This window comes from Neovison vison, chromosome 1, assembly GCF_020171115.1.
Source record: "Neovison vison isolate M4711 chromosome 1, ASM_NN_V1, whole genome shotgun sequence".
Classification (NCBI taxonomy): domain Eukaryota; kingdom Metazoa; phylum Chordata; class Mammalia; order Carnivora; family Mustelidae; genus Neogale; species Neogale vison.
In genome coordinates, this window is record NC_058091.1 from 91,819,808 (window position 1) to 91,843,822 (window position 24,015).

Below are 24,015 nucleotides of genomic sequence, written 5' to 3' on the forward strand. Positions count from 1 at the left end.
AATGTAATATTAGTTTCAAGAGCAGAATTTAGTGATTCAGCACTTACATACGACACCCAGTGTTCGTCATATACAATACCCATGACCCATTTAGCCCATCCACCCACCCACCTTCCCTCCAGCAACCTTCAGTTTATTCTCCATAGTTAAGAGTTTTACGGTTTGCCTCTCTCTTGCTCTCTCTTTCTCTATGTTCACCTGTTCTGTTTCTTAAATTCCACATATGAATGAAATCATATGGTATTTGTCTTTCTCAGACTTACTTTATTTAGCATATATACTCTAGTTCCATCCACATTGTTTCAAAGGGCAAAATTTCGTTCTTTTTTATGGCTGAGTAATATTCCATTGTATGTATATACCACATCTTCTTTATCCATTCATCAGTCGATGGACATTTGGGCTTTTTCAATAATTTGGCTTTTGTTGATAGTGTTGCTATAAACACTGGGGTGCACATGTCCCTTCAAATCAGTATTTTTGTATCTTTGGGTAAATACTCAGTTTTGCAATTGCTGGGTCATAGGGTAGCTCTATTTTAACTTTCTGTGGAACCTCCATACTGTTTTCCAGAGTGGCTGCACCAGCTTGAATTCCCAGTCAGTGTAAAAAGGTTCCTCTTTCTCTGCATCCTTGCAAACATCAGTTGTTTCTTCTGTTGTGGATTTTAGTCATTCTGACAGGTGTGGGGTAGTATCTCATCATGGTTTTGATTTGTATTCCCCTGATGATGAGGGATGTTGAGCATCTTTTCATGTGAAGAGACATTCATTTTTGTATGAACCAATACTATCAGCATAAACGAAGCCATGATTAAATCTTGAATGATGATATATAATAAGTTGTAACACCTCAGTTATGAACATATCATAATAGTATCCTTCAATAAGGATAAATAGCAGCAAAGAAAATTCAAAATGGAAAAAAGTCTATAGTCAATGAAAAAAAAAATAGATGCAACCCACATTTCCGGCAATCTTGGAGAAGACTAAGCTTTAAACTAAGCAAATCAGAGTGCCTGGGTGGCTCTATTGGTGAAGTGTCTGCCTTCGGCTCAGATCATGATCTCAAGGTCCTGGGGCTGAGTCCCACATCAGGCTCTCTGCTCAGCGAGGAGTCTGCTTCTCCCTCTCCCTCTGAGCTGTCTCTCAAATAAATAAATAAATAAACAAATAAAATAAAGTAAGCAAATCAGATGAAGACCTGGAACATTTAATCAGTTTCTTTCTTACTTGATGATAATGAGAATAGTGTTACCCAATAGGATTTTAGATTTGTTGATTAGCCACGTACATATAAACCTGGACTAAATGTTGAGGTCAAAATCCCAATTAAGACTTGCTAAGAAGAGTTAAGGGAGGCATTTAATTTTAAGGCACGTGAAAAATCCCTATTTCAGAACACCTAGGAATCAACATGTCATGGTTAACTCACATGCCTGGTAATTGAAAACTGTAGAGGTTTTACTTAGTGTGTGAAAAAAAATATATTCTCTGGGTAAAGATGTGAAGTATCAGAAAAAGAACTGTATCAACAGAGGAAAGAACACTGGCCAAAGAAGCTTTTATTGGGACTGGTGGTGAGGGGGTTGTTTTTTTTTTTACTTTGGTGAAAATTTACTTTTGTAGTGGCAAAAATAGAGATTGTCTTATATAATTCCTATAAAGATTAGATAATGGAATCCATTTGATTTATTACAAGAATTTAAGTAACTTAACACCAGAGATACACATATAGAAATGAAAGATAATAAGGCTCTAAGTGCATTAAGTTCACAGCATATTTTATTTAAATAAAATTGGAGATGGTTCTTCTAAAGTAGAATTGGAAGCGGGTAAGAGAGACAGTTAAAAGGCCCAGATCCATTTTCACAGAGCAGGTAAAAAAGGATGAATTTGAATCTGAGAGGCAATAAGTTGATAAAGGCACATCAAGGGAAGAAAAATCATCCTTAAGAAAAATCGTGACATACAGGGATGTGATTGAAGAACAGATCTCTCCCCCCAAAAAAGATAATTCAGGGGAATCATTTGATGTCAAAAAAGATAAAATAATCATTATACATAGAACTTGATCATGGCTAGAGGGTAAGAAGAAAGTACTTTCTGACTATGAAATCCCGAGGAGCAACACACTTGGGATAATAACTTAAACCCAATCTCACCTAAGGATTGCAGCTAATGGAACCAAGCTGGACTCTTGTTGGTTTATTTTTTTTCCTCTTCTATTTTTCCAACCTTTCTAGTTTTTTTGTTTTGTTTTGTTTTTTTAAGGAGACAGAAAGAAAGAGGGAGAAAGTTCAAGGTGGGGTTGGGGATGGGCAGAAAGAGAGGGAGAGAATTGTAAGCAGGCTCCACACCCAGCACAGAGCCTGATGAAGGGCTCGATTGCATGACCCTGAGATGATGAGCTAAGCTGAAATTAAAAGTCAGATGCTTAACTGACTGAGCCACCCAGGTGCCCCTGTACCTCTCTAGTTTTTAATTTGAATTTCTCACAGTGCAGAAATGATTCTTGTACTTTGTAAGATGGACTGGGAATGTTACAATGTGCATTTCTCACCCTGATGGCAGGGTATGGTAAGGGAACAGATGGTTTAGACCATCCCAAAGCATAAAGTGAAATTTTAGGAATCTGGGCAGTGGGAATAAAACTGGACAGCAATATTCCTTGGTGCCTCGAGGTAATACACATGCATATCAAAAAAGAATGGCTACATTACTACAGAACCATTAATTTCAGGGTGTTCGTAGGTGTTTCATCACAGACTGCTGTAAACTTTCACATAGACTATTCCATTACTTCTGCTGCTGCCACAGGGCAATCGCCAACTCCAAAATACCAAATGGCAGACTTGGGAAAATTAGTTTTATTTTTCTTGACTCTGGGGTAATAAGTTAGACACTTTTTAGAAATTATGTTGGTTTCTTCAAGTAAATAGGGTACCATTTAGTAGGTTGGTATTTTTTAAGTATTTTTTTAAAAGATTTTATTTATTTAACAGAGTGAGTTCACAAGTAGGCAGAAAGGCAGGCAGAGAGAGAGGAGGAAGCAAGCTCCCCGCTGAGCAGAGATCCTGATACAGGGCTCAATCCCAGATCCCAGATCCCTGGGATCATGACCTGAGCCGAAGGCAGGGGCTTTAACCCACTGAGCCATCCAGGTACCCCAATAGGTTGGTATCTTAATCAAACAAAGTGTATGTTCTAGTCAGTGCCATTCCTGAAAAGCAATTAGACAGATGCTCCATAAAAGTGTTTCTGAAAGATCATGTGGCGGGTGTCAGCCTTTTTTGTGACAACACCTGAAAATGACCTGTGGGAGGGCTAACTAGAGCAACCAGGAAAGACTTCTGATGCTAAGCTCTCCACTACAAACATTTCATCTGTTGTTATAGCCATTCAAATTATTAGAGGTCCACTGACAAAGGGAAAATTTTAGGGAGCTTAGGAGAGATCATATAGAATTTAACTATAAAAAATTGGAATGGAAAAATATGTCCAAAAGCTTTGGGATCACTTAAATTATTAAGTTAACTATTTTAAAAGTATTTATAGGATTTGTGTAAATATTATATACCAGAAAATTCTTGGTAAGCTCGTTTATGTTTCTTGTGTAAAATGGATGGAATAAACCTATTAAAGTCTTCACTGATTTTTTTTCAAGTTCACATTCCATGAAAGTTCCTTTACTCTTTTCTCATCTATTCAGTTAATGGGCTCCCACACTGAAGGGCAATAGAAGATACTGGTATAGAGACAGGTATAAACAATGGTTCTTAAGGGGCTCCTGGAAAGGCACCAACTCCTCATTCTTTTCTCTGTGTTGGTACATGCAAAATTATTAAGTGGAAAAATAGTCTAATTGATTAGTATTTTATACAGAAAAGAATTTTTTTCACTTAAAAAAAGAAACTAATCTGGACCTTACACATGTTCCACCCCGATGCCCTCTTTTTACTTACTTACTTATTTGTTTGTTTGTTTTTATCAATGCCTTCTTTAATGTCTACTCCCTTCTGCTGTTCCTTCCCACCAGGGTACTGCATCCCTTTCATTTTAGGATTGGTGAACTTTCTCTGCAAAATAACAAATATTAAACATTTTAGGCTTTGCAGGCCATACAATCTTTGTCACAGCTATATAACTCTGCTGTTTTCGGTGAGGGCAGCAACAAACATAAAACCAGATGAATATACCTGTGTCCCAATACAACTTTATCTGTGGACCCTGAAACTTGAATTTTATATCATTTTCATGCAATGTTAATTCTTCCTTTAGTTTTTTCTAACTATTTAAAAATGCAAAAATTGGTCATAACTGTGGGTTATACAAAACTAGGCATCAGGCCAGATTTGACCTATGGGCTGCAGTAAGGCCATTCCTGGTCTAGCCCAGTAGTGCTTCTTCAAGGGTCAGGGAGCGTTCACTCAATCAGGGTCTAAAGGAAAACTCCCTAAAGATGGTTCTGTTTATAAAGTTTTCCCACAGAATGCAGTTAAAAATTTATGGATGAAGAGTATGTCCATGATTTTCTAATACACATCTGAAAGTTTGTCCCACTTTATTAGATGGTCCACTGAAAACCATTTTAGGTTTTACAGTGACTTTTTTACTTTTCATCAAGAAAAAGTATGTATACTATAACATATAGGGCTTATAAGATAAAAACTGAATGAAAGAAGTATGGGTTATGTTCCTGGTTTGGGGCATTCAGTTCTTTGACTAGATAAGTAACTTGACTGTTTTATATCTCATTTTCTGTGTCTGGAAAGTCAGAATTGGTGGGTCTTGTTACTAAAGAGTTATATTAAATATTAAAGGAGATGAAGGGGAAAAATATGCCTATATCTTCCGGAGTAGCCACGTGTTCAGAAAGAAAAAATAGTATGTTCTTTTATATGTTATAACATACAGCAAAAAAGATGAATATTTCTGAACAAGAATGGAAATCTAGTGAGTGAGTGATTTTTTTCTGAACATTTTGGGGTAGAAGAAAATCTAAACCCAAGGGTGAGATCATGCAAACTATAGCAGAAAATACACAGATGAAAAATCTCCGGTTTTCCTATGTGCCTACTATTACCAGGAGTGGTTTGGTTTAGGGGTCTGTAAAAATGTTTTCTTCCTTTAAATAAAATGCTCTGAGCCAAGACATCATCAGTTCCAGGCTCAGTGCCTTCCAGCTGAAAGTGTGAATGTTCAGCAAGAGGGTATTTTTGAAAGGAGACTGAAAATCTGCTGTGCCAGATACCTGAACCGATGTTAGGGTATTCAGTGGAAAATTTCATTTCCACATTATAAATAACTGTAGGATATTTTAAGGGATCCAAGACCAGGAACTTCCAAGAGCTGCTTATATTAGTTCAACTGAAATGTAAAATGAAGGGAAGATGCCCAAGGAAGGCTATAAAAGCTAAATCACCGGACGTGTTTAATTAAAATAAAGAATTCACCATTGATTAAATCGCCCTTAAAATCCCCAGTCAAGGCACCCAACCACTGAGGCCTGCGTATTTCACTAGCCTCCGAGGAAAACAAAGACAGGACAGAACAGAGATGGAGAAAGAAAGGAAAATTCCCCAACAGGATTACTTAAATTTAAAGTGCCCTAGAATTTCTTCTTTGAAAAAGCCCATCTGGTCGCCTATATTTGAAATATTGACTTAGCGTCTTCAAATTTTCTGGGAGTTCCTTGTCTGGTGGACTTCCTGGGAGAAGGAGGAGGACAGCCCCAGAGAAGACAGCATATCACCTACTACGGTCACAGAACCGTTGTCTCCCTTCGAACACAGAAAAGATCCCGTTCCTATAACGTTTCCCCTCCTTTGTAGCCCCTACACGTTTAAAACCCAAACAAGAAACAAGTGAGAGATCTTTGCTAGACAGTGGTACAACATACCCCAAATAAAACGGCCCCGCGAAAAGGCAACCAAACCAAACCAAACCAAACCAAACCAAAATAAAGCAGACAAGCCTGGCTGTGTGTGTGTGTGTGTGTGTGTGTCCCCGAGAGAGCGTGTATCCGAGTGTATCCGAGTGGGTGTGTAAGGTAGGAGAGTAATGAATGCAGTGTGGTCTCTCTCTCTCTTTTTTTTGGAGGGCTTACGGCCGCTTGCGGCTGGGGAAGACTCGACCCTGTGCGCTCAGGCTGCGAGCCGGTGCCCGGGGTTAGAGCTCTCCCCTGTGACCGAAAAGATAATTAAAAATCGCACGCGCAGGAGATGGCTCAGTTCCTCGCTGCGCAGCCAGTTCGTTGCGATAAGTGGGCTCCCCAACAACCTCTGGGCGCAGGGGTCCGGAGGCCAGTAGGCCGGGGGCGAAGAGCAGGCTGGGGAGGGGGTTTCGTCGCGGATGAGGCAGAATGGGGCACCCAGAGTGGCAAGCTGCGGTGGGAAGGTCGGGGAGGCGGGAAGGGCGCGGCGAGGAGGCGCGCGTCTGTGGGGGGATTTTGGGGAAAGGCGGGAACGTGGAAAGAAAACTGGGAAAGGGTAAGACGCACGAGGGAGACGGGGAGGAGCGAATGGAGGAGAAGGTGAAAACGAAGCCCCAGAGAGGAAGGACAGAGCAAGGTCCCCCGTGCCCGTCGTGACCCCCACGAGGGCGCACACTTAAGCACCTTGGCCCCTCACGTCCGCTCCAGCAGTTGGAGGCCCCTCTGCCGCCCGCGCCTCTCTTTAAGAGGCAAACCTCGTGTCACAGTCACATTACTACAGCCTTCCACGTTCACCGTGCACTGGAAATGGGCTCCAGAATCCGTAACTGGCACCGGGTCCCTTCTTCCGCGCCCCCAAGCCCTCGAAGCCCTTCCAGCCCCCTTCAAAGGCGCAGACCCCGTGCGCCGACTCAGCGAGTGGAAACAAGGCTTTAAAAACCCGCAGGGAGGGTCGTGGCAGGTCGCTACCAGGGTGACAGAGGCATTTGCGCTGAGTGAGCAGTAAAAACGCCAATTAATGGGCACGTGAATTACTTTAAATAAGATAGGGGGCGGGGGAATGAGTGATGACTCAACTATCTTTATTCCTTAATACTCCGAGGGCAAAGCGTTATAATTTTTTCATTTATTTTATAAAATCATTTATTATGGTGTCAGCTACCGTATTATGAATCTTTGAAGCTTTGGCAACTCTGTTTTTGCAAACACGTTTTCAAGCTTTGAGAGGTTTAAAGGAGTTTGACGGTAAGCAAGGAACGTAGCAGTACACAACAAGGAGGGGAAAGGGCCCTGTGTCCCCTTTTGGGGGGGTGCAAAGCCTCAAGCGGATTTCCCGGCTTCTGCGGGCGCCGCACATTGCTTTATTTGTTTTGAAGGTTCCGAGTTTGAGGCTGGTCGGAGACACCCACGTGCTTCTGACTCTCATCAGCGTAATGATCGCCTTAGCCAGAGTCGTGTCTATATAAACCACAAAAACCTAATCATTAGAAATCCCAGCCTCCAAAAACCACATTTTAGGTAAAACTGCCGCTTTTTTCCCGCGCTCCTTCATCCTCTCGACCACAACTTTTTTGGGGATCCAAAGTTGCTTTCTTAACCCACATTGGGAAATAAATACATAAATAGCCAATGAAGCATTTTGGATATTTTATTTTGTATTTTTATTTTTTCCCCTGGGAGTGGTGGGGAAGAAAGTTAAGATATTAGACTTAATTTTAGATGCAGAATACACTTAATAAAAGATTTAAAGTCATGGAAAACTGCTGGAGTTTTTCCTCAGCAAGGTTTTTGCAATTTATTTTAATCATCCAACTGACAGTTTACCAGTCCTTAAAAAAAAAAAAAAAAGAAAGAAAGAAAAGCAGCAGCTCATCCTTGTTCTCTAGGAACAAGTTTGAGTATAGAAAAAGTGTCCAGCCACCCACTTAAGGTTCTAAAAACTATTTGGCAAGTGTCCCCTTCACCCCATTTTTTTGTGTTACTTAAGACAAAAAAGCACCCAAACCCTGCAAAATCATTTTTTCCCTGGGAGCCGCTCCGGCAGAGGTGGGGGGTGGGGTGGGGGAAGGGGGAAGAGTGCCGAGAAGTCAGCACAGACGCTCAAGAATTTTCCTTCCTCCTCTCCTGAAGTTACAACGAAAAATAACGACAGTCAGTTCAGCGCGCGGCTCTCTGGCGTCTCAGCTTCAACCTCGTGCGACCAAGAGGGGGTTCCTAGTCCTGGGTCGGGGGAGAAGCGAGAGGACGCGATCAGGCGAGATTCCCCTCGACCCGGGCCGCTTCTCCGGCTTCGGAAGCTGCGCGCTGCGTCCGGGGGCTCCTGCTCTTGGCCGGCGGGCGGCGGCAGCGGCTGCGATTCGCAGGCTCGAGAGCCGTTGCCCCGAGATCCGCTGCCCGCGACTTACCTCCTGGCACCTCGACGCGCGAGGGTCAGGGAAGCTTTGCAAAAAGCAGGAGGGACTGGATGCAAGGAGGTGGCCGTGAAAAGGCCAGAAGAGGAGAAAGGAAAGGAAGGAGCGGAGCCGGGGAGCCGGGCTGGCAGTCGCCGCGGGAGGAATCTGAGCGTGCGGCAGGCGCGGGGGGAGCGGAGGCCGCCGCGGAGAAAGCGGCGGCGGCGGCAGCAGCAGCGCGGGAGGGCGGGCGGCTGCGCGGACGCCTGCAGCTGGGTAGCTAGCTGAGCGCGCGGCGCGGCGGTGGCGGGCAGTGCGCGGCTATGCTGGCCGCAGGGCTGGACTGCTGAACCCACTCGGAGCCATCGCGGGACTCGACCTGGGAGGGGGCGCCAGCGCACCCAGGACGCGGTGCCCCAAGGGACCCCACTCCAAGCTGCGAACTGAAGCCCCCTGCCACCCCAGGACACACACATCTCCGCGCCGGTTCTCTGCTGCCACCGCCAGCGTTCCAAAGGCTCCGGCAAGATCTGTGCCTCTCGGGTCTCCCAACCCGCCAACCCGACTGCTCCGCATCGTCACCGCCGGCCCCCGTCAGACTCCTCCCGGCAGTCGGCTTCACCGAACTTGATTTCTCACCTCCTCGGCCCCATCACCTCCATCCCCTTTCCCCCCGTCTCGCCTCCACCCCCCCAATTTCCTCCTCCTCGCCCCTCATTTCCACCCTCCTCCCCCTCCCCCGGCCACTTCGCTAACTTGTGGCTGTTGTGATGCGTATTCCCGTAGATCCGAGCACCAGCCGGCGCTTCAGCCCTCCCTCCAGCAGCCTGCAGCCCGGCAAGATGAGCGACGTGAGCCCGGTGGTGGCTGCGCAACAGCAGCAGCAGCAGCAACAGCAGCAGCAGCAGCAGCAGCAGCAACAGCAACAGCAGCAGGAGGCGGCGGCGGCGGCAGCGGCGGCGGCGGCGGCAGCGGCGGCCGCGGTGCCCCGGTTGCGGCCGCCCCACGACAACCGCACCATGGTGGAGATCATCGCTGACCACCCGGCCGAGCTGGTCCGCACCGACAGCCCCAACTTCCTGTGCTCTGTGCTGCCCTCGCACTGGCGCTGCAACAAGACCCTGCCCGTGGCCTTCAAGGTAAGAAGCTGCGGCCGCCCCCCCGCCCCCGGCCGGGCTCCGCGGTATCTGCCAGCCGGCGTCTCCATGCCCGCGGGGGCCGGGGCCCCGACAGCCTCTGGGGCCTCCTACCTTGGTGGCTCTGACCCGAGCACCCCCCCCTCCCCGAGTGACCCTCTTCCTCCGGATCCCTCGGCGGGCTCGGGACGCGGTGACCCTGCGAAGATCCCCTCTCCCACCTGTGCCTGCAGCCAACCGCCTCAGTCCCTGACCCCTTTATCCTTTCATTACCCCTCAAGCCTCCCGACCAGCGTTCTAACCCACTCCTCTCAGCGGTCTCCCCTCCCCCTAGAAGCCCCTCGGTGCCCACTCTGGGCGCCGCCATCCCGGCTTATTCCACCCCGCCCCCATCCCCCCGGGGTTAGGAGCCCCGGCCTTCTCCCCCGGGACTCCCGCGTTCGCCCGGCTGGGCATACCCACCCGCCCAGCAGCGCGGGCTGCCGGCGCCACCCCTCCCCCGAGTCCCGCGCGCTCTTCTACTCTCTCCGCTCCAGTCTGTCCCCCTCTGCCCGGCTTGGCGCCCCCTTCTCTAACCCGCCTGAACCTCGGCGGCCCCGGCCCCTCCCGGGCTCGGGCTCGGGGGCCAGTGTTCGTGGGGTGCTGGCGCCGGTCGTTAGCGTCCGGGGCGGGGCGCGGGGTGCCGGCTGCGGAGCGTGGGCCGCATGACCCGTGTCCAAGAGGGTCTCGGGCAAACCTAGGGACTCTGGGAGCGAGTGAGGGGGAGACAGCACGGGGGCGTCCGCTTGGCTAGCCGACCTGCGCCTGTTGCAGTTACCGGGAGGAAGGCGGGGCCGCCAGGGTCGCTGCGCGCCCGGAGGCGGGGGAGCCCCGGAGCCCCGGGCGCTGGACCCTCGAGTGCCGGGAGGTGGCTAGTGGAGGGGGCGGGGGCTCGGGCCGCCTCTTGGAGCCGGGACCCAGCTCCCCGCCTCACCCCACCTGGGAGGGACAGGAGAAACCTGTGAAATGCCTTTGGCTCGCCCGCCTTGAAAAAGGAGGTGAAAGTTTGAGGATTTCTCTTATTGGTACTTGTGAAGGACTTGAGTCCCTAAGGGCCCTCCTGCTTCTGAAAGGTCATGGGAGGCTCCGGCCGGAGGTCTGGGCGCGGAGGAGCGACCCCCGAGGCCCAAGAGCGCTCCCAGCGCACCGCGGCCTCCTCCGCTCGCCCGCCGGGCCCGTTAGTTGGAGGGCGGGTGTCGTCGGCGGGAGCCGCAGCAGCGGCCCAGCAGGTTGCGGGTGCAGGGTCTGGAGCCTCTCGCAGTAGCCGGATGCGTCTCCACAGCGCGTTCTAGATTTCCCCGGGCGGACCTCGTCAGGGGTAGACCGGGAGCCCCCAGTGCTCAGGAGGCACTGGGCTGATGGGGAAACAGGTTCCCGGGCAGTCCACACTCCCGGGACCAGACTCCAGGGATGGAGGGGGCGGTGAGCCAGACAGGAAGAAGAACGTTCCCGGGAAGACGCTTCCCGCCCTGTCTGGCCTCTGAACTGGTAAAGGTGGGCCTGGGTCCTCTGGGTTCTGGGATCTGTGGAGAGCAGGCTAAGCAAGGCCTGGCGAAGTAGGAGGAGGAGGGAGGAATCCTGCCAGTTCCTGCACTGTGGACCCCGGGGCCAAGCTCCTACAGGCCACTGGCAGTTACCAGTTGTGGATCACAATACCCCCCCCCCCCATCACCACCCCACGCACCAATTCAGATTCCGTGTGTGGGTGGGGTGGAAAGAAAGAGGAGTCCAGGTCAATTAGAGCTGGTTATCTAGCTGGGTCTTGTATCAGAACAGAAATCAGAATGAATTGTTCAGGAAAGGGGATGTTGCATTCTGGGGCAGGTTTCATTTTGCAGTTGGTTCAAGAAGTGTGTGTGTGTGCGCGCGTGTGTTTTAACCGTCCCATTTCTCCTTTTATAAACCACCTATTTTGTAGGTTAACGTTTTCCTCCTTGAAATACGAAAAGCTTAGAATGGATGCGAATTCTAGAAATTAGAATTTCCACACAAGAGCTATCTTTTACGACGTTCATCGTCCCTGGGCCCAGAATGTTCTAATTGGCCTTAAGCGAAGAGTGGAAATTTGTACCCCCCCCAACCCTCAAAACACAAACAAACAAACAAAAAGCCTGGATGAAAACAGCAAATACAAATAGATATTTTGTCTATAAAATGCCATGTCAGGCATTCCAAGTCAGGATATATGAAAATAAAATGGTAGGTACCTACGTTTTAAAAGATATCATTTAGATGTTTGGTGTTCTACATTCTGTTTGCTCTGCTAGACGTGTTTAAGGTAGAACTGTCTTGAACTATTCACCTCATTTATGGTGCTGAATTGATTTTGAGTCTTGGTACTTTGGATAGAAATGAACTTTTTGGTGCAAAGATAGAATGCAGTGTGTTTGAGCTGTTCTCAGATATTTTGGTTATCTCTAGGTTTTCTCATTACCACCCTTTTAAAATTATTTTGAAAATAAATTGTTTTCTTTGCTATTTACCATCCTTATTGTTAATTACAGAGCAGTTTTATTTTTAACCAGTGAACAAAACCATAGATTATACATGGCCATATTAGATTAAGTATTTTAATTCATATTAATTAAAAAAGAAATTGAGTTAATTTAAGACTTGATTCACTGTGTCCTCCCACTCCCATACCTGTATTTAAGAAAATTCAGACAGATGGTGATAGCTGAGATCCCCTCAGGATTTAAGTTTTGTCTCTGCTGAAAAAGATGTGTAGAGATGTGGAACATCTAGATTTTGACAACATGTTTTATTGTTTTCATCTGAATGTTAGTAAAAACAATCTCTCTTTACCTTTCTTTTGAGATAAAAGCCTGAGATCAGTAGACTTTCTACACCCTTGTAACATAATCAAATACATATGCAGCAGAGAAATAATATGAAGAAGTCTCAGTTTTAGAAGTGGTGACCACAATTTGGCTATCATATTTAGAGCCATATACAAAGTAAGTTACAGTGTTGTTGGGTAGATAATATGTGGGTAAATATATTTAAAAACACAAACACACAGAACTTAATTGTTGAGAAATCTGGGATTCAAATCAATACAGTATTTATTGGACCCATATTTTATGTCTGTGACCCTAAACTCAGCATTGAAGAGCAACAGATTGAGTTTAATATGTAGTGTTTTGATGTGTTAATTTAAAATAATGCTTCATGATGATATTGACAGTGTATTATATTTAAGACATAAGCAATGTATTAGTGTTGTTCATCTGATCTTGTTTTGGGATTATACAAGAATACTTATAATTTGTTTATACTCAGCATGTAAAAACACAAAATCAACTAGTATGTTTTAAAACATGCCAAGTTGTTTATTGGTATTATATTTTTAACAAAGTTCTGCAGGTTTGTAGTGTTCCATCCTTCCAGGTGTCAAGGAAATGGAAATAAATATTTTTAACATTTCTTTCAGGTGTATCTTACAGAAAGCTTAAAATAGTTAAGGGATACTATTAGAGGATCCCCATGCCCTTTCTGTCTTAGATAATTCTTGTGACAAAGAAAGCAAAAAGCAATTTGCAAATTCATTACATTAGTTAATGGTCTGGTAGAAATAGGGAGAACACATGTCAGCCTGGCATCCAGTAGCACCCTTAGAGTCAGAGGTCTGTCAGCCTTTCCACCATGAATCCTGGTGTTCAGGGCTTATAACTCAGTCTCTTTAAATAGCTTTGAGCTGAGACACTATGCAGAAATTTTAAGTCCAGATGTATATTTTAAAACTAAAAGTGGTGCAAGGCTATTGTGCTGTTTTAAGTTAGAAAACACTGGACTCTATATTTGTCAGTATCAAATGTTTTTCTGGCAATGTTAAAGAAAGAAAACACATTTTTAGACATACGATCTATTACTCATAGTTAATTCTGCATGTTTGATGATACCTTTCAGTATTTCTCATGAGTAGGGTTTCAAAATGATGGAGCAATTTCTATTCGAAAATAATTTTTTTGACATCACTGGCCATTTTCCTCTTCCAAAACAAGTATGCAGCTAGTAAATATTTGACATTAGTGAGCGGTGTTTTCCTAATGTATGTAATGATCAGGTTTTTATGTTTTTGTCTTTTTGAATGTATTTATACCCCAACAAAGAAAAACAGATTATTGAACCTATTAAAACCTTATTGAATCTACTATGAATTGTTATGCAAAATTATGTAAATCACAGTAGATTTCAGGTTGTGTGAGGACAGATACATTTTTGTGTTATGCCTGTAAGTGCAATAAAAATTAAAAATTTTAGATTTTTAAATATTTTAAATTTTTAAATATTTGAATATTTAAAAGGTAATTGAAACACACAATTTTAGATGGAAAATAAACATTTAAAAAATTTTAAGAAAAACTTCTATTTGGAAAAAGATATGGTTAAGATATCTTTCATTATATTCTCCCATTTGGCATTGTTGTTTGTCTCTTTTCAAAATTTCAGAACATCTATTGTTAGATGATCTAAGCCAGCTTTATATATGGCACGTAAATTCCTGGCTTACACTGAAATAATTTCCATCAACTTAATTCTTTGATATATATTTTTAAAAATTTAAAATGGTATTTTATATTGCATTTATTTTTTTCTCTACAATTCAGTTGAGTTTTCCTAAATTTGAGTTTTCCTAAATTAACTGTAGCATTTGTGAAACTTTTTAATAGTTTATTTGATGTTATCTCTAGATAACTACCATAGGAATACAATTTTCCCTTTTTACAATTGCTCCCTTACATCTTTTTATTCCAAATAAAGATTTGATCAGATTTTATCTTGAGAAAGAATTATATTTCAATTTTGCTGCAAGTACAATGTGCTAAATGATATTGGTCTGCAAGAGTAATTGGCTGGTTAAAATTAGACTTCTGTCCACGGAAATGTCAAAGGCAATTTTAATTTCCATACAATAAGACCACAAAAACAGTTTTAAGGGTCTGAGCTAATTCTGTATTGCTGCTCTTTTAGAGTAATTCACAGATTTAGTCATAAGGAATCTCATACAAAATTTCAGTAGTTTCTAGGGTTAAGTATCCTTTTACCTTATTCTGTACAAGCTATGTATCATGTGATTTAAATGCTAGTTCTATTGAGGTGTGCTAAATAAAGGAATTTCTTTCTCTGTTTTGAAATGTTAGGACACAAAATTACTTCCGTCTTCTCCTTTAAGTTTCTTGAATTAGTAAACTGTATATTTTAAAAACACTTAGAAATGTAATTGTTCAGGTTTCATCACAAACTGTTCTTTGCAGAACGGAACTTTTGTGTTGGGTAGTATGGAAATAACTTTTAATGTGTGCTTGCTCCTAACTAGTTAAAAGAACGATTTTTGAGTGCTCTCTACCCCTTAAATTGTTTTCCATTGCTTGGGTTTGGTACAGATGAAATGTGTAAAAATTTCTTGATTCTTTTGGTTTTCTTTTAGATAAACACAGTTGAGAATCTCCAAGGGAAACTTTTTAGCTTCAGAGATCTATTTTCTTTAAAACCCTCTGACATATAATTATACTTTTGATTGATATAAAATCGAATACAGTACTCTCTCTCTCTTTTCTTTTCCTCAGAAAAACATTAGGCATTTGATTTGGTAGAGTGAATAGTAGAAAAAAAACTCAATATATTTAGCCATTAAAATAGAGTTCAGCCATAACAGGAAAAGTTGTCACCACATTCTGTGAGCATTTCGTTTTTAGGCCAAGTTCTAAGCCTCCTAGAAGACTCACACAATTTGTGATTACCTATTTGTTTGGTTATTAAGTGTAATACGTAAAGCATACCAATATTTAACATGGTCATTATTCTGTTGCTTAAGCAAAGAAAAGTGGATTTGTGTGTTTCACTCTTAGGGATCTTTTCTTTCATATTTTCCCATATTGAATCAATTTTCCTTTTCTTCTAACTAAAAAAAAAAATCCATTATGTTAAAAATATGCAGTAAAATAATAATGTCCCAGAACTCTTGAAAATCTTTATATTGGGACAGATTTCTTCAGTGCTTTTTAAATTTAGCCAGACAGAAGTGAAACCCATCAGCAGTCATCCTTTATCTCTCAGCAACACCAAAAAACATCTCAAGACATGAAGTAAAGAATTACATGTTCAATTGAACCCGTTCAGGATGCTTATAAGTTAAAGCCTGTGTTTAGCACACAGCGGACTTAGAACCAGAGTTAGCCTCCTCATCTTACAAAAAATACATCATTGTAATTACACTCTACTTCTACAGTATCTTCTACATTATACAGACTTAAAAAAATTATTTCCAATTTATATTGGAAAACTGTGGTTCTTGGAGATGAAGTTATTTGCGTGACATCATAGCAGATGTAAAAAAGAGGTGGGAAAAAAGAAGGGCCTCTTAATTTTTGGTACATTCCTTTTCTTCTGAGCAGTGCAAACTTCTCTGCCTTCATTAATATGCTTACTGGTTCCATCTTTACTTTGACACCAAAAACCGCACGGCAGGTGCTAAAGCACAATATGCTGAATATAAAAGAGGTCAGACTTTCAGATGCAGACTGGCCAAACGTGAATTATTTCAGTGTTTTCAGATGTTCCCATTTTTAGCCTTGTGAATTTGAAAAATTGAAAAGCATATTGTCTCCAGTAGGAGTAGGACATTACCTCTATTCAGGAGCCCCTTGAAGCACTAGATAAAGTATGCAGGGAGAAAATCATGTTCTCCTGGAATTTGCCCTTGCCCTGGGAGACTTCTCAAGTTGAATAGAGTCACCCATAGGGTAGTCGGCAATTCCTTCTTCTCTGGGTTGGAAAAAGTTGTCAGAAACCTAGTTTGGTGCAAGAACATGTTGCTTATGGAGGGATGCTGACTCATCCTTTAACAGGTTCTCTTCCTTGGACTTTTAGCTGGTACCCTTGCAGACTATTGGCTGTGGGAGGCGTTGCTCTTTGTGGAGCACTTCTGTCTATTTATTTCAAAATTATTTATCAACACTTACTATGTGCTAGGTACTGTTTGGGCGATGGGCATGTGGTGGTGAGCAAAGTCAATGAAGGCCAATCTAACATAACCTAGTCTCCTGGGAGTAAGTCTCAGAACTTTGGACTAGTGTGTCGAAAGCAGTAGATGGATCACTAATATATGTACATGGAAATGTGGATCATTTGAGTACAGTGGGGTTCTGGGGAAGTGTGTTCTGTAAGGAAGGCTATAGGATTTTGAGCTGAACAACAAAGTGCTAAGGCAGGCATGGCATTGAGAAACAGCCTAAGAGAAAAGCCAGGGCAAAAAAAAAAATTTTTTTTTTGACAAGTTTTTTTTGTGTGGTTGGTGGTTTGCTTGCATGGAACAGAGGGTATGTGGTAGAGGAGGGCTGGGGTGGGGGTCATGAGTGGGGAAAACTCAGCCCTCAAGCATAGTTACAGGTCGGTTTTATCACACAATAAAAACTTGCTTTAATGAGAGTATGAACAAATTGTATTGGGAGTCTGGAATCAGATGCTTAGGTCTGCCTTGTGGAAATCTCAACAGAGGGGAGAGCAGCCCTAGGCATAGAAGAAGAAAGATCAGAGGGCTATTGGCCAGAGAGGCAAGAGCACGTGGGTGTCATTATCAGAGAGCAGTGGGCTACTCTCACTGGAACCATTACTTAGTCACCACAAGGGTATCTGGAAGTGGAATGAGGAAGAGATGGAAAAAATCTGAAAAGAAGATCCTGGAAGTTAGTTGAGAAAAATGATATGATCAAGAATGGATCAAGAATAGTGTGTCTATGTGACCATGTGGCCTCTACACCAACATTCCCTTACCAGCCTTCCTGTGAAAGAGAGGTACCAATTTGCAGGTCAGCTGACCTCGGTTAAAAGTGTGACCCCTAACCTTGGAGCAGTGAAAATGTTTGTGGACCTCAGAGATTCTCAGGATCCTTACTTGACTGAGTTAATCTGCTGCCAGTTAGCTGTTGAACACTCAGGAGGCAGTGGTGTCATTTCAAAATGGCGGACGAGACAAGACAGAATCAGTTTGTCCAAGGACATATATTTTTTTTTTATCTCTACCACTCATTGGTCAGTGACCATTTTCAGCCCATTCTAATCCTTGATTCTGCACCTAGACTTTAAGTTTCTCGAGAGCTTTGTCTATATTCCACAGTAGGGTGGGCCTTCAGAAATTATTTGCAGTGTGATTAAAAGCTGAATATGTAGCCCAAAGTTAGGAGATGAAATGTAGTGTTGGATACCACAGCCTATTGAAGCTTCCATATCATCAGTAACTCTAAGATTTCACCTCAATGTCTTCTCCCATAGAGCAGCTGACCAGACTTTCTCTTTTCAGCCTGTGATCTGGATGAGACCACACCTCAGGGGCTCTCCAGGCTGCAGACAGGTGGTGCCTTCATATGTACGATGCAATCTGCAGATGGGGCATCAGCCTTCCTTCTGTGGCATAATTCCCATGGACAACCTAACATGGGGATTTAATAAAAATGTACATGTATTCTGCGAGGAGTCCAACAACAAATGAAGGAAACTCTTGCCTGCCTTTGAAATGGGTGGACCCTGAAACATGGGTCTGTTTGAAGTGGCATCCTGACCCATATGCAGATGCTTCCTTCCTATCTGCCATGACTGGGCTAGAGCACTAAATCCTGATAAGACACATCATTTGCAATGGGAATATGTTCTCAGTGTCTAAGCTTTTCTGATGTGCCCTTATTGCTGCTGTGTTTCCTGTTTTATGTAGGTGGTAGCCCTCGGAGAGGTACCAGATGGGACTGTGGTTACTGTCATGGCGGGTAACGATGAAAATTATTCTGCTGAGCTCCGAAATGCCTCTGCTGTTATGAAAAACCAAGTAGCAAGGTTCAACGATCTGAGATTTGTGGGCCGAAGTGGAAGAGGTAGGTCTCTGGTTTTTAATATTGATAGTGGAATAAACACATCAGGATCTCCTGTTGAAATGTAGGCTAGTCTGTATACAAATCAGCACCTTCTTGCGCTGAACAGAATTGCTTAAGCTTTTATTTAAATATGTCCAGATGAAGTTGAGTGTTATTCTGAGTGCTCAGGCTTTTTTCATTTGTTTTATGATACTGAAAATTCAAACTGTTTTCAGAAGAACTAGTCCCTAATTTCACTGGGCGTGAGCACATAAGGTGGAGAGAACAGTTGGAAGTTCAAGTTCTGAATTATGAGGAGCCAAATAACTGAGTAAATTGAGTGGCAACGAGGAAAGAAAAAGGAAAGCATTGGATCAATTTCCTGATAATATCAATTTTGCCCTAAGTTGCTGCAAGGACAGCCAGTATAACGTTCTTCACTTAGCACATAGGTTACCTCAGTATGATTTAACTTACTCTTGTAATAAGAATCTGTTTTAAAAAGTCATAGTTTTTTACAGAAGGCTTCTTATTTGAATTGGGGAATGATGTGTTCCCTATGTTACAGTGACTATATAGAGTGGTCTAGACAGATGAGTGATTAAGATTCTAAATAATTTCCACATTATTTGAGGGTCTCCCCCTCCTGCATCTATCTTCAAATATTGGGAGTCCTTAAAAAGATCATAAAATAGAAAATAATTTCTTTTAGGGTTTTCATAGCTGTTTCATAAAGGGGTTTAATGTTTTTTTTAAAAAAAAAGTCTCCAAGGAAACTGATATTTTGGCTTTTATTTACTTTCCTGTAGAGAGACTTGTAATGGTCCTTCACAAGAAGTATGATGCTCATTTATGCATTTATTGAATCTACTATTTCCATTTTAAGTGTCTCGATAAGAAGAGAGAAAATAGACCACTTTAGGATGGAGGTGAAATACATTAGAATGACCTATGGAATGACTTCTACCCAGGTTCGAATTAGGAAATGAGAAGCATCAATTTTTAAACCATGTCCCATAATTGCTCTTTAGTTTGGATCAGATGTCATATTATTACCATTGTAAAAACTTGATAAGGGAAATTCAAGCAAGGCTGTTTCCGATGAGTAGTTTTAGTTTACTTTCTAGGAACAGGGCCAAGAAGCTGTACTTTTTAACTTAAAAAAAATGATGCATGCTAATGAGATACTGTCACTGAAAGGTTGTTTGAAATAAAATGAGGCTCAGAGCCTCTGGTAGACTCAAAACTAAAGGGGTTATCTCTGCATCAGATTTAGTTTACTTTCATTAAAAGGAAAAAAGACACATCCTATCTCACTGTTGACTGATTAGGTGTGAAGTGTGTGCATTCTTTTTTTTTTTTTTTTTTTTTTCTGTTATTGGTGCAGGTCCACAGTACAATGAAAGTTTCTCTCTTTTCTAGTAGAAATCAAGAAATATTTGAACAGGATGATTTACCTGCATGCTCTGAACTGTATCTTTTTCCTTATGTGAAATTAATTTTGTTTTTAATTGGAGTAATGAATTTCAGTATTTAGAAGTCTGGACACTACCTTACAGAGTCAAGCTAGTGTTTCCATTTACCTTGCTTTTGTATTATATAGATGCTGCATAACTTTTCTCTGATCAATTTGAGTAGAAACTATGGCAAAGTGATAGTGTACTTTGTAAACCCTCAACATATTTATTTAAGAAACTTCAAAGAGAAACAAAGGGTGTGCACTGTTTTACTATATTGGCTTTCTGAGTTTTGGCTGGTTTCCCAAATAGCAATTTTTATATTTAAAAAAAAAAAAAAGACAGACTTAACTGCTTGCAGACTTTTCACGCATGGAAGATGAAGAAAGCTTCTTTTGATGAAGTGTAATTATGTCCAAACAGAGCTGACCCCCTCCCCCTATATTTCTTATGATCTTAACTGAAGAAAGTAGGATTTTTCCTTTGAAGCAGCCGGGACTTGGTGGAGGATCTGAAATGCTACAGTCTGCTGCCAGAGGCAGGATGGAGAAATTGGTCCAGACTTGTCTTCGAGACTTAGATTGGGGGCGGGGGGGGGAGTGGGTGGAGAGAGAAAGAAAAATTGATTTATCGCTAATAATAGATTTTTATATCATGACATTAATGTTATATGAAAGGAAGCAGTAATATCAAGCTGAAATGAAGAGGACGAAAGGAGAGAGAACACTGATAAGAGATACCATTCTTTGGGGGGGAAAAAAAAGAAAAAAGGTCAGTTTTTCAGTGGCAGGAAACTCTTTAACCTGCCTATGTACTTGACCTGCTTTCTAAAAACAAAACAAAACAAAACAAACTCCTTCCAGCTTCCTCTCTGATTTTTACACTTCTACATTTCTCTTAAATGATGAAGTCTGGATCATCATGTTGCCACCATTGTATTCCACCCCCCCCCCAGCTATTTACAATTTTCTATTTTGAGTAGCATGAAAAAATAAAGAATACCAAATTTCTTAAATGTTAACACTTTTTCTTTTCAGTGGTAGAGAGATAAATTCTCAGAAGTAGAAAAACAGTTTTAGATATATAAAGGAGTTATTTCACTACTTACTTTGTCATTATGGGTTAACTGATGACTTTTGAAAATGCTTTGAATTAAAAGTAGCGCATCTGTGAAACATGCATCAAGTTAGGAGTGGCTTACCTTTTTTTTGTTGTTCCCCCCCCTTTTTTTTTCCTCCTTTGCATTTTAAACAGAAGTATTTGTTTGCTATTTCAGCAGAAATATTTGGTCCTTAAGTTTTCTTGCTGTGTGTCCACACTTCTACATCAAACATGCTGCTTGTGGTCTACAAGCAGTTTGAAGCAACTACAGTGTACAGAGCTCGGTACTGTATCACTCCAAGATACAATCCTTGCTTGTAGTTTTATCCTATCACCTGTCCCTGATAGCCTCTCGAGTTAGGATAGAATTGTCTTTCAGTGACTGTATTTATCTCGGAGAATATATGACTCCAGGACATATTTTGGAACTAGCTGAAGCCAAGGAAGATATAATTAGTTGTCATTAGTGCTAGCTAGCTAGCTCCCTCGGTAGAAGTCAGCATTTTTATCACTTCTGCAAAGGAGTAAACAATGGAATTTAGAAAAAGGGTTTTTTTTTTTAATTTTTAAGCAAAATTTAAGTAAATCATGAGTACTCAAATAAACATTTGACTTAGGAGATGCATTGTTATTTGTGAGATGAAAAACCAATTACTCAGTTGGGTAGTAGTTTCTGGAAGTTTCTTGAACACTATGTTCATGTTCCTCCTGAAGGGGCAGTAAGAGGTAGAGAGAACCTCCTTAATTTTTATTTTAGTTGTCAAAGTACATCTTGATCTTCAGGATTTGATTTTAGAAGATTGCAGTCATACTTCAAGGATTGGTTTCCTCTCCCCCAAACCCACCTCTTTTAAAAAGGAATTTTTACTGGTTCTACTTTGAACATGTAGGTGCTTTATACTTACAGGGTAAATTTTATATTGGCTTTTGTTCTTACACAAGGTGTTTGAATTTGGGAGAAGCATTGATGACTTTTAATATCTGAACGAAGATATGAAAGCCTCAAATAGAAGTATTCTCAGAACCGGTTTCGATAAGTTCATGAGTCTGAATAACACTAGCAGGTCATTTAGACTTATTTAAGGACAAGTAAGATATATACATCCTTGCTTTGTTAAGATCTGTGCCAAGGATGACAGCTGCCTTGCTAACCAGCCTTGTGGAAGTTCAGTCCTGGCTCACAGACCACTGATCTGACCCAGAATGGCGTCTTGTATGGTTTAATCTCACTTACCTTTCAGTCTAGGGGTTCAGCCCATTCACTCCCCGAGGTCTCTACATTGTTTCGAGGTCTCTATCTAGATCTGGTGGCTTCCTCTTCAGCTTTCTGATCTCCCATTCTGTACACTTGGGAGTTTTCTGTAACTAGTTCAGATTGCCAGCTGCCTTTTTCTTCCAGTTAGCCCTAATGTTTATAATAAATCCTCTGGTTCCTAACCAGACAATTGCATTTCTTTAAACCCATGTAACATTCAGTCTATAATGGATGAAATATGATCTATCAGTGACACTTTAAAAATAGATGCTTTCCTCCTCCTGGCGAGATATTATGCTAGTGGATTTATATCTACTGCTTCTTGGTCTTATAGAGCTGATGGGGACGCATGTAGAAATAAATGATCTGTTAATTTTTAAAAATTTTCTCTGACAGAGTTTAAAAGAACAGCACTCTCTTTAAGGCCTGGAAGACCTGGGTTCAGACCCTGATTTTTTCCTCTTATTAGTTGTGTGGTTGACTTACTAAGCCTCTCTGGGCTTTAGTTTCCTCATTTGTGAACTGCAGGTGATGAAGCTAACTGGAGAGGACTAGATGAGATATGTGTGAAGTGGTTGACAGTTAGTAGTTTTCTAGTCAGTATTCATCTCTCCCTCTCTGCTCCCCTCCCCCCACTTGCATCGTCTTTTTTTTTTCTTTTTCCTTTTCTTTCTTTCTTTTTCTTTTTTTTTTTTTTATTTGATACTGGCCATGGAAAAGTATAGCCAAAGAGACTTAAAACTATATATACTGAGTAACAAATGATGTGTGTCTTAAACATATTTTAGGAACTTCTATGGTCGGGGTTGAAAAGAAAACCCATTCACTAGATTTGACAGCCAAAGACCTGTTCTACATTAAGCCTCGTGTAGAACCTGTTCCACATTAAGCTTTGAGAAGATTGCCTTAAACTCTGCATTGCTACATATTGTTTAAGATTCGCGTTTTGATTTAATACCCTCAAGCTTTCAGTAAAGGGAAAAAACAGTCTCTGACCAAAAAAACAAAGCAAAACAATACGAGCTGTTTCAAGGTCTGGGACGGGAGCAGGCCAAGTGCACACTCTGGCCCGCGATTGCCACGAAGGTTTTATTGAGTCACTGTTTCACGCCCACCTTTTCCTGTCTTGTAACAGTTTGCAGTTTTGACTATCTGACATGACTAACCGTTGCAAATCTAACTGATTACAACTGTCAGTGAGTCTGGGTAGCAGGGTCTGGGATCTTCTTCTGGAGAAGGCAGACATCCGAGTCTGCTCCCAGACTTCTCCCTGTCTTCTTTCCCCCACCTCTATTCATCACCTTTCCTCATTAATCTGAAACATCAGATGTCGTGTTTCAATGAAGCACACCCTCAGCTAAAAGCAGCAATTCTCACTTACGTTGGGAGACGTTGTGTACATGGAGCGAAGAAGTCACTGTCAGGGAGTTAGTTCAGGATTTAACAGCAAGGTTGTATGTTCGGGCAGGGGTGGGCAGGGAGGAGAAAAGCTCTGTTCCAGTAATGATGAAATCATCATACCACAGGCACATTAAGGCAGGACAGGAGACACCGGCTCCTGTTAAAATGATTCCCATAAGAACCTTCCTCTTTCATCTTCTTATTGTAGTGCAGTTAAATAAATGAAATGCTAAAGCCATGTGAAGTAAATAACATAATCAACAGTGATTTACTATTGTTCTCTCATGGGGTCATGACCTAATCCTAAATAAAGACTTCTAAAATTGTCTGTGTTTGGATGTGTTCCTGATGTTGTTGGAGAGGACTGGAAGGAAGAGAATCTTCCTCAAGTGGGCCAGCGTTTTTGTTTTCATTACCACTCCTTGCTACTGAGCTGCAGTTTTTTTTTTTTTTTTT

At 42.3% G+C, this 24,015-nt stretch overlaps 1 protein-coding gene across 5 annotated transcripts in view; it reads left to right on the forward strand.

Annotated features, from left to right (window-relative positions):
• Positions 1 to 8,150: 8,150 nt before the first annotated feature.
• Positions 8,151 to 24,015, forward strand: part of RUNX2 (RUNX family transcription factor 2) — a 227,023-nt gene continuing 211,158 nt past the window's right edge. For all 5 annotated transcript variants that reach the window (XM_044251978.1, XM_044252005.1, XM_044251985.1 and 2 more), the window contains exons 1-2: positions 8,151 to 9,463; positions 18,210 to 18,366. In XM_044251978.1, the coding sequence (XP_044107913.1) occupies positions 9,095 to 9,463; positions 18,210 to 18,366 (526 nt within the window). In that variant the 5' untranslated portion in view covers positions 8,151 to 9,094. The remainder of the gene's footprint in view (positions 9,464 to 18,209; positions 18,367 to 24,015) is intronic.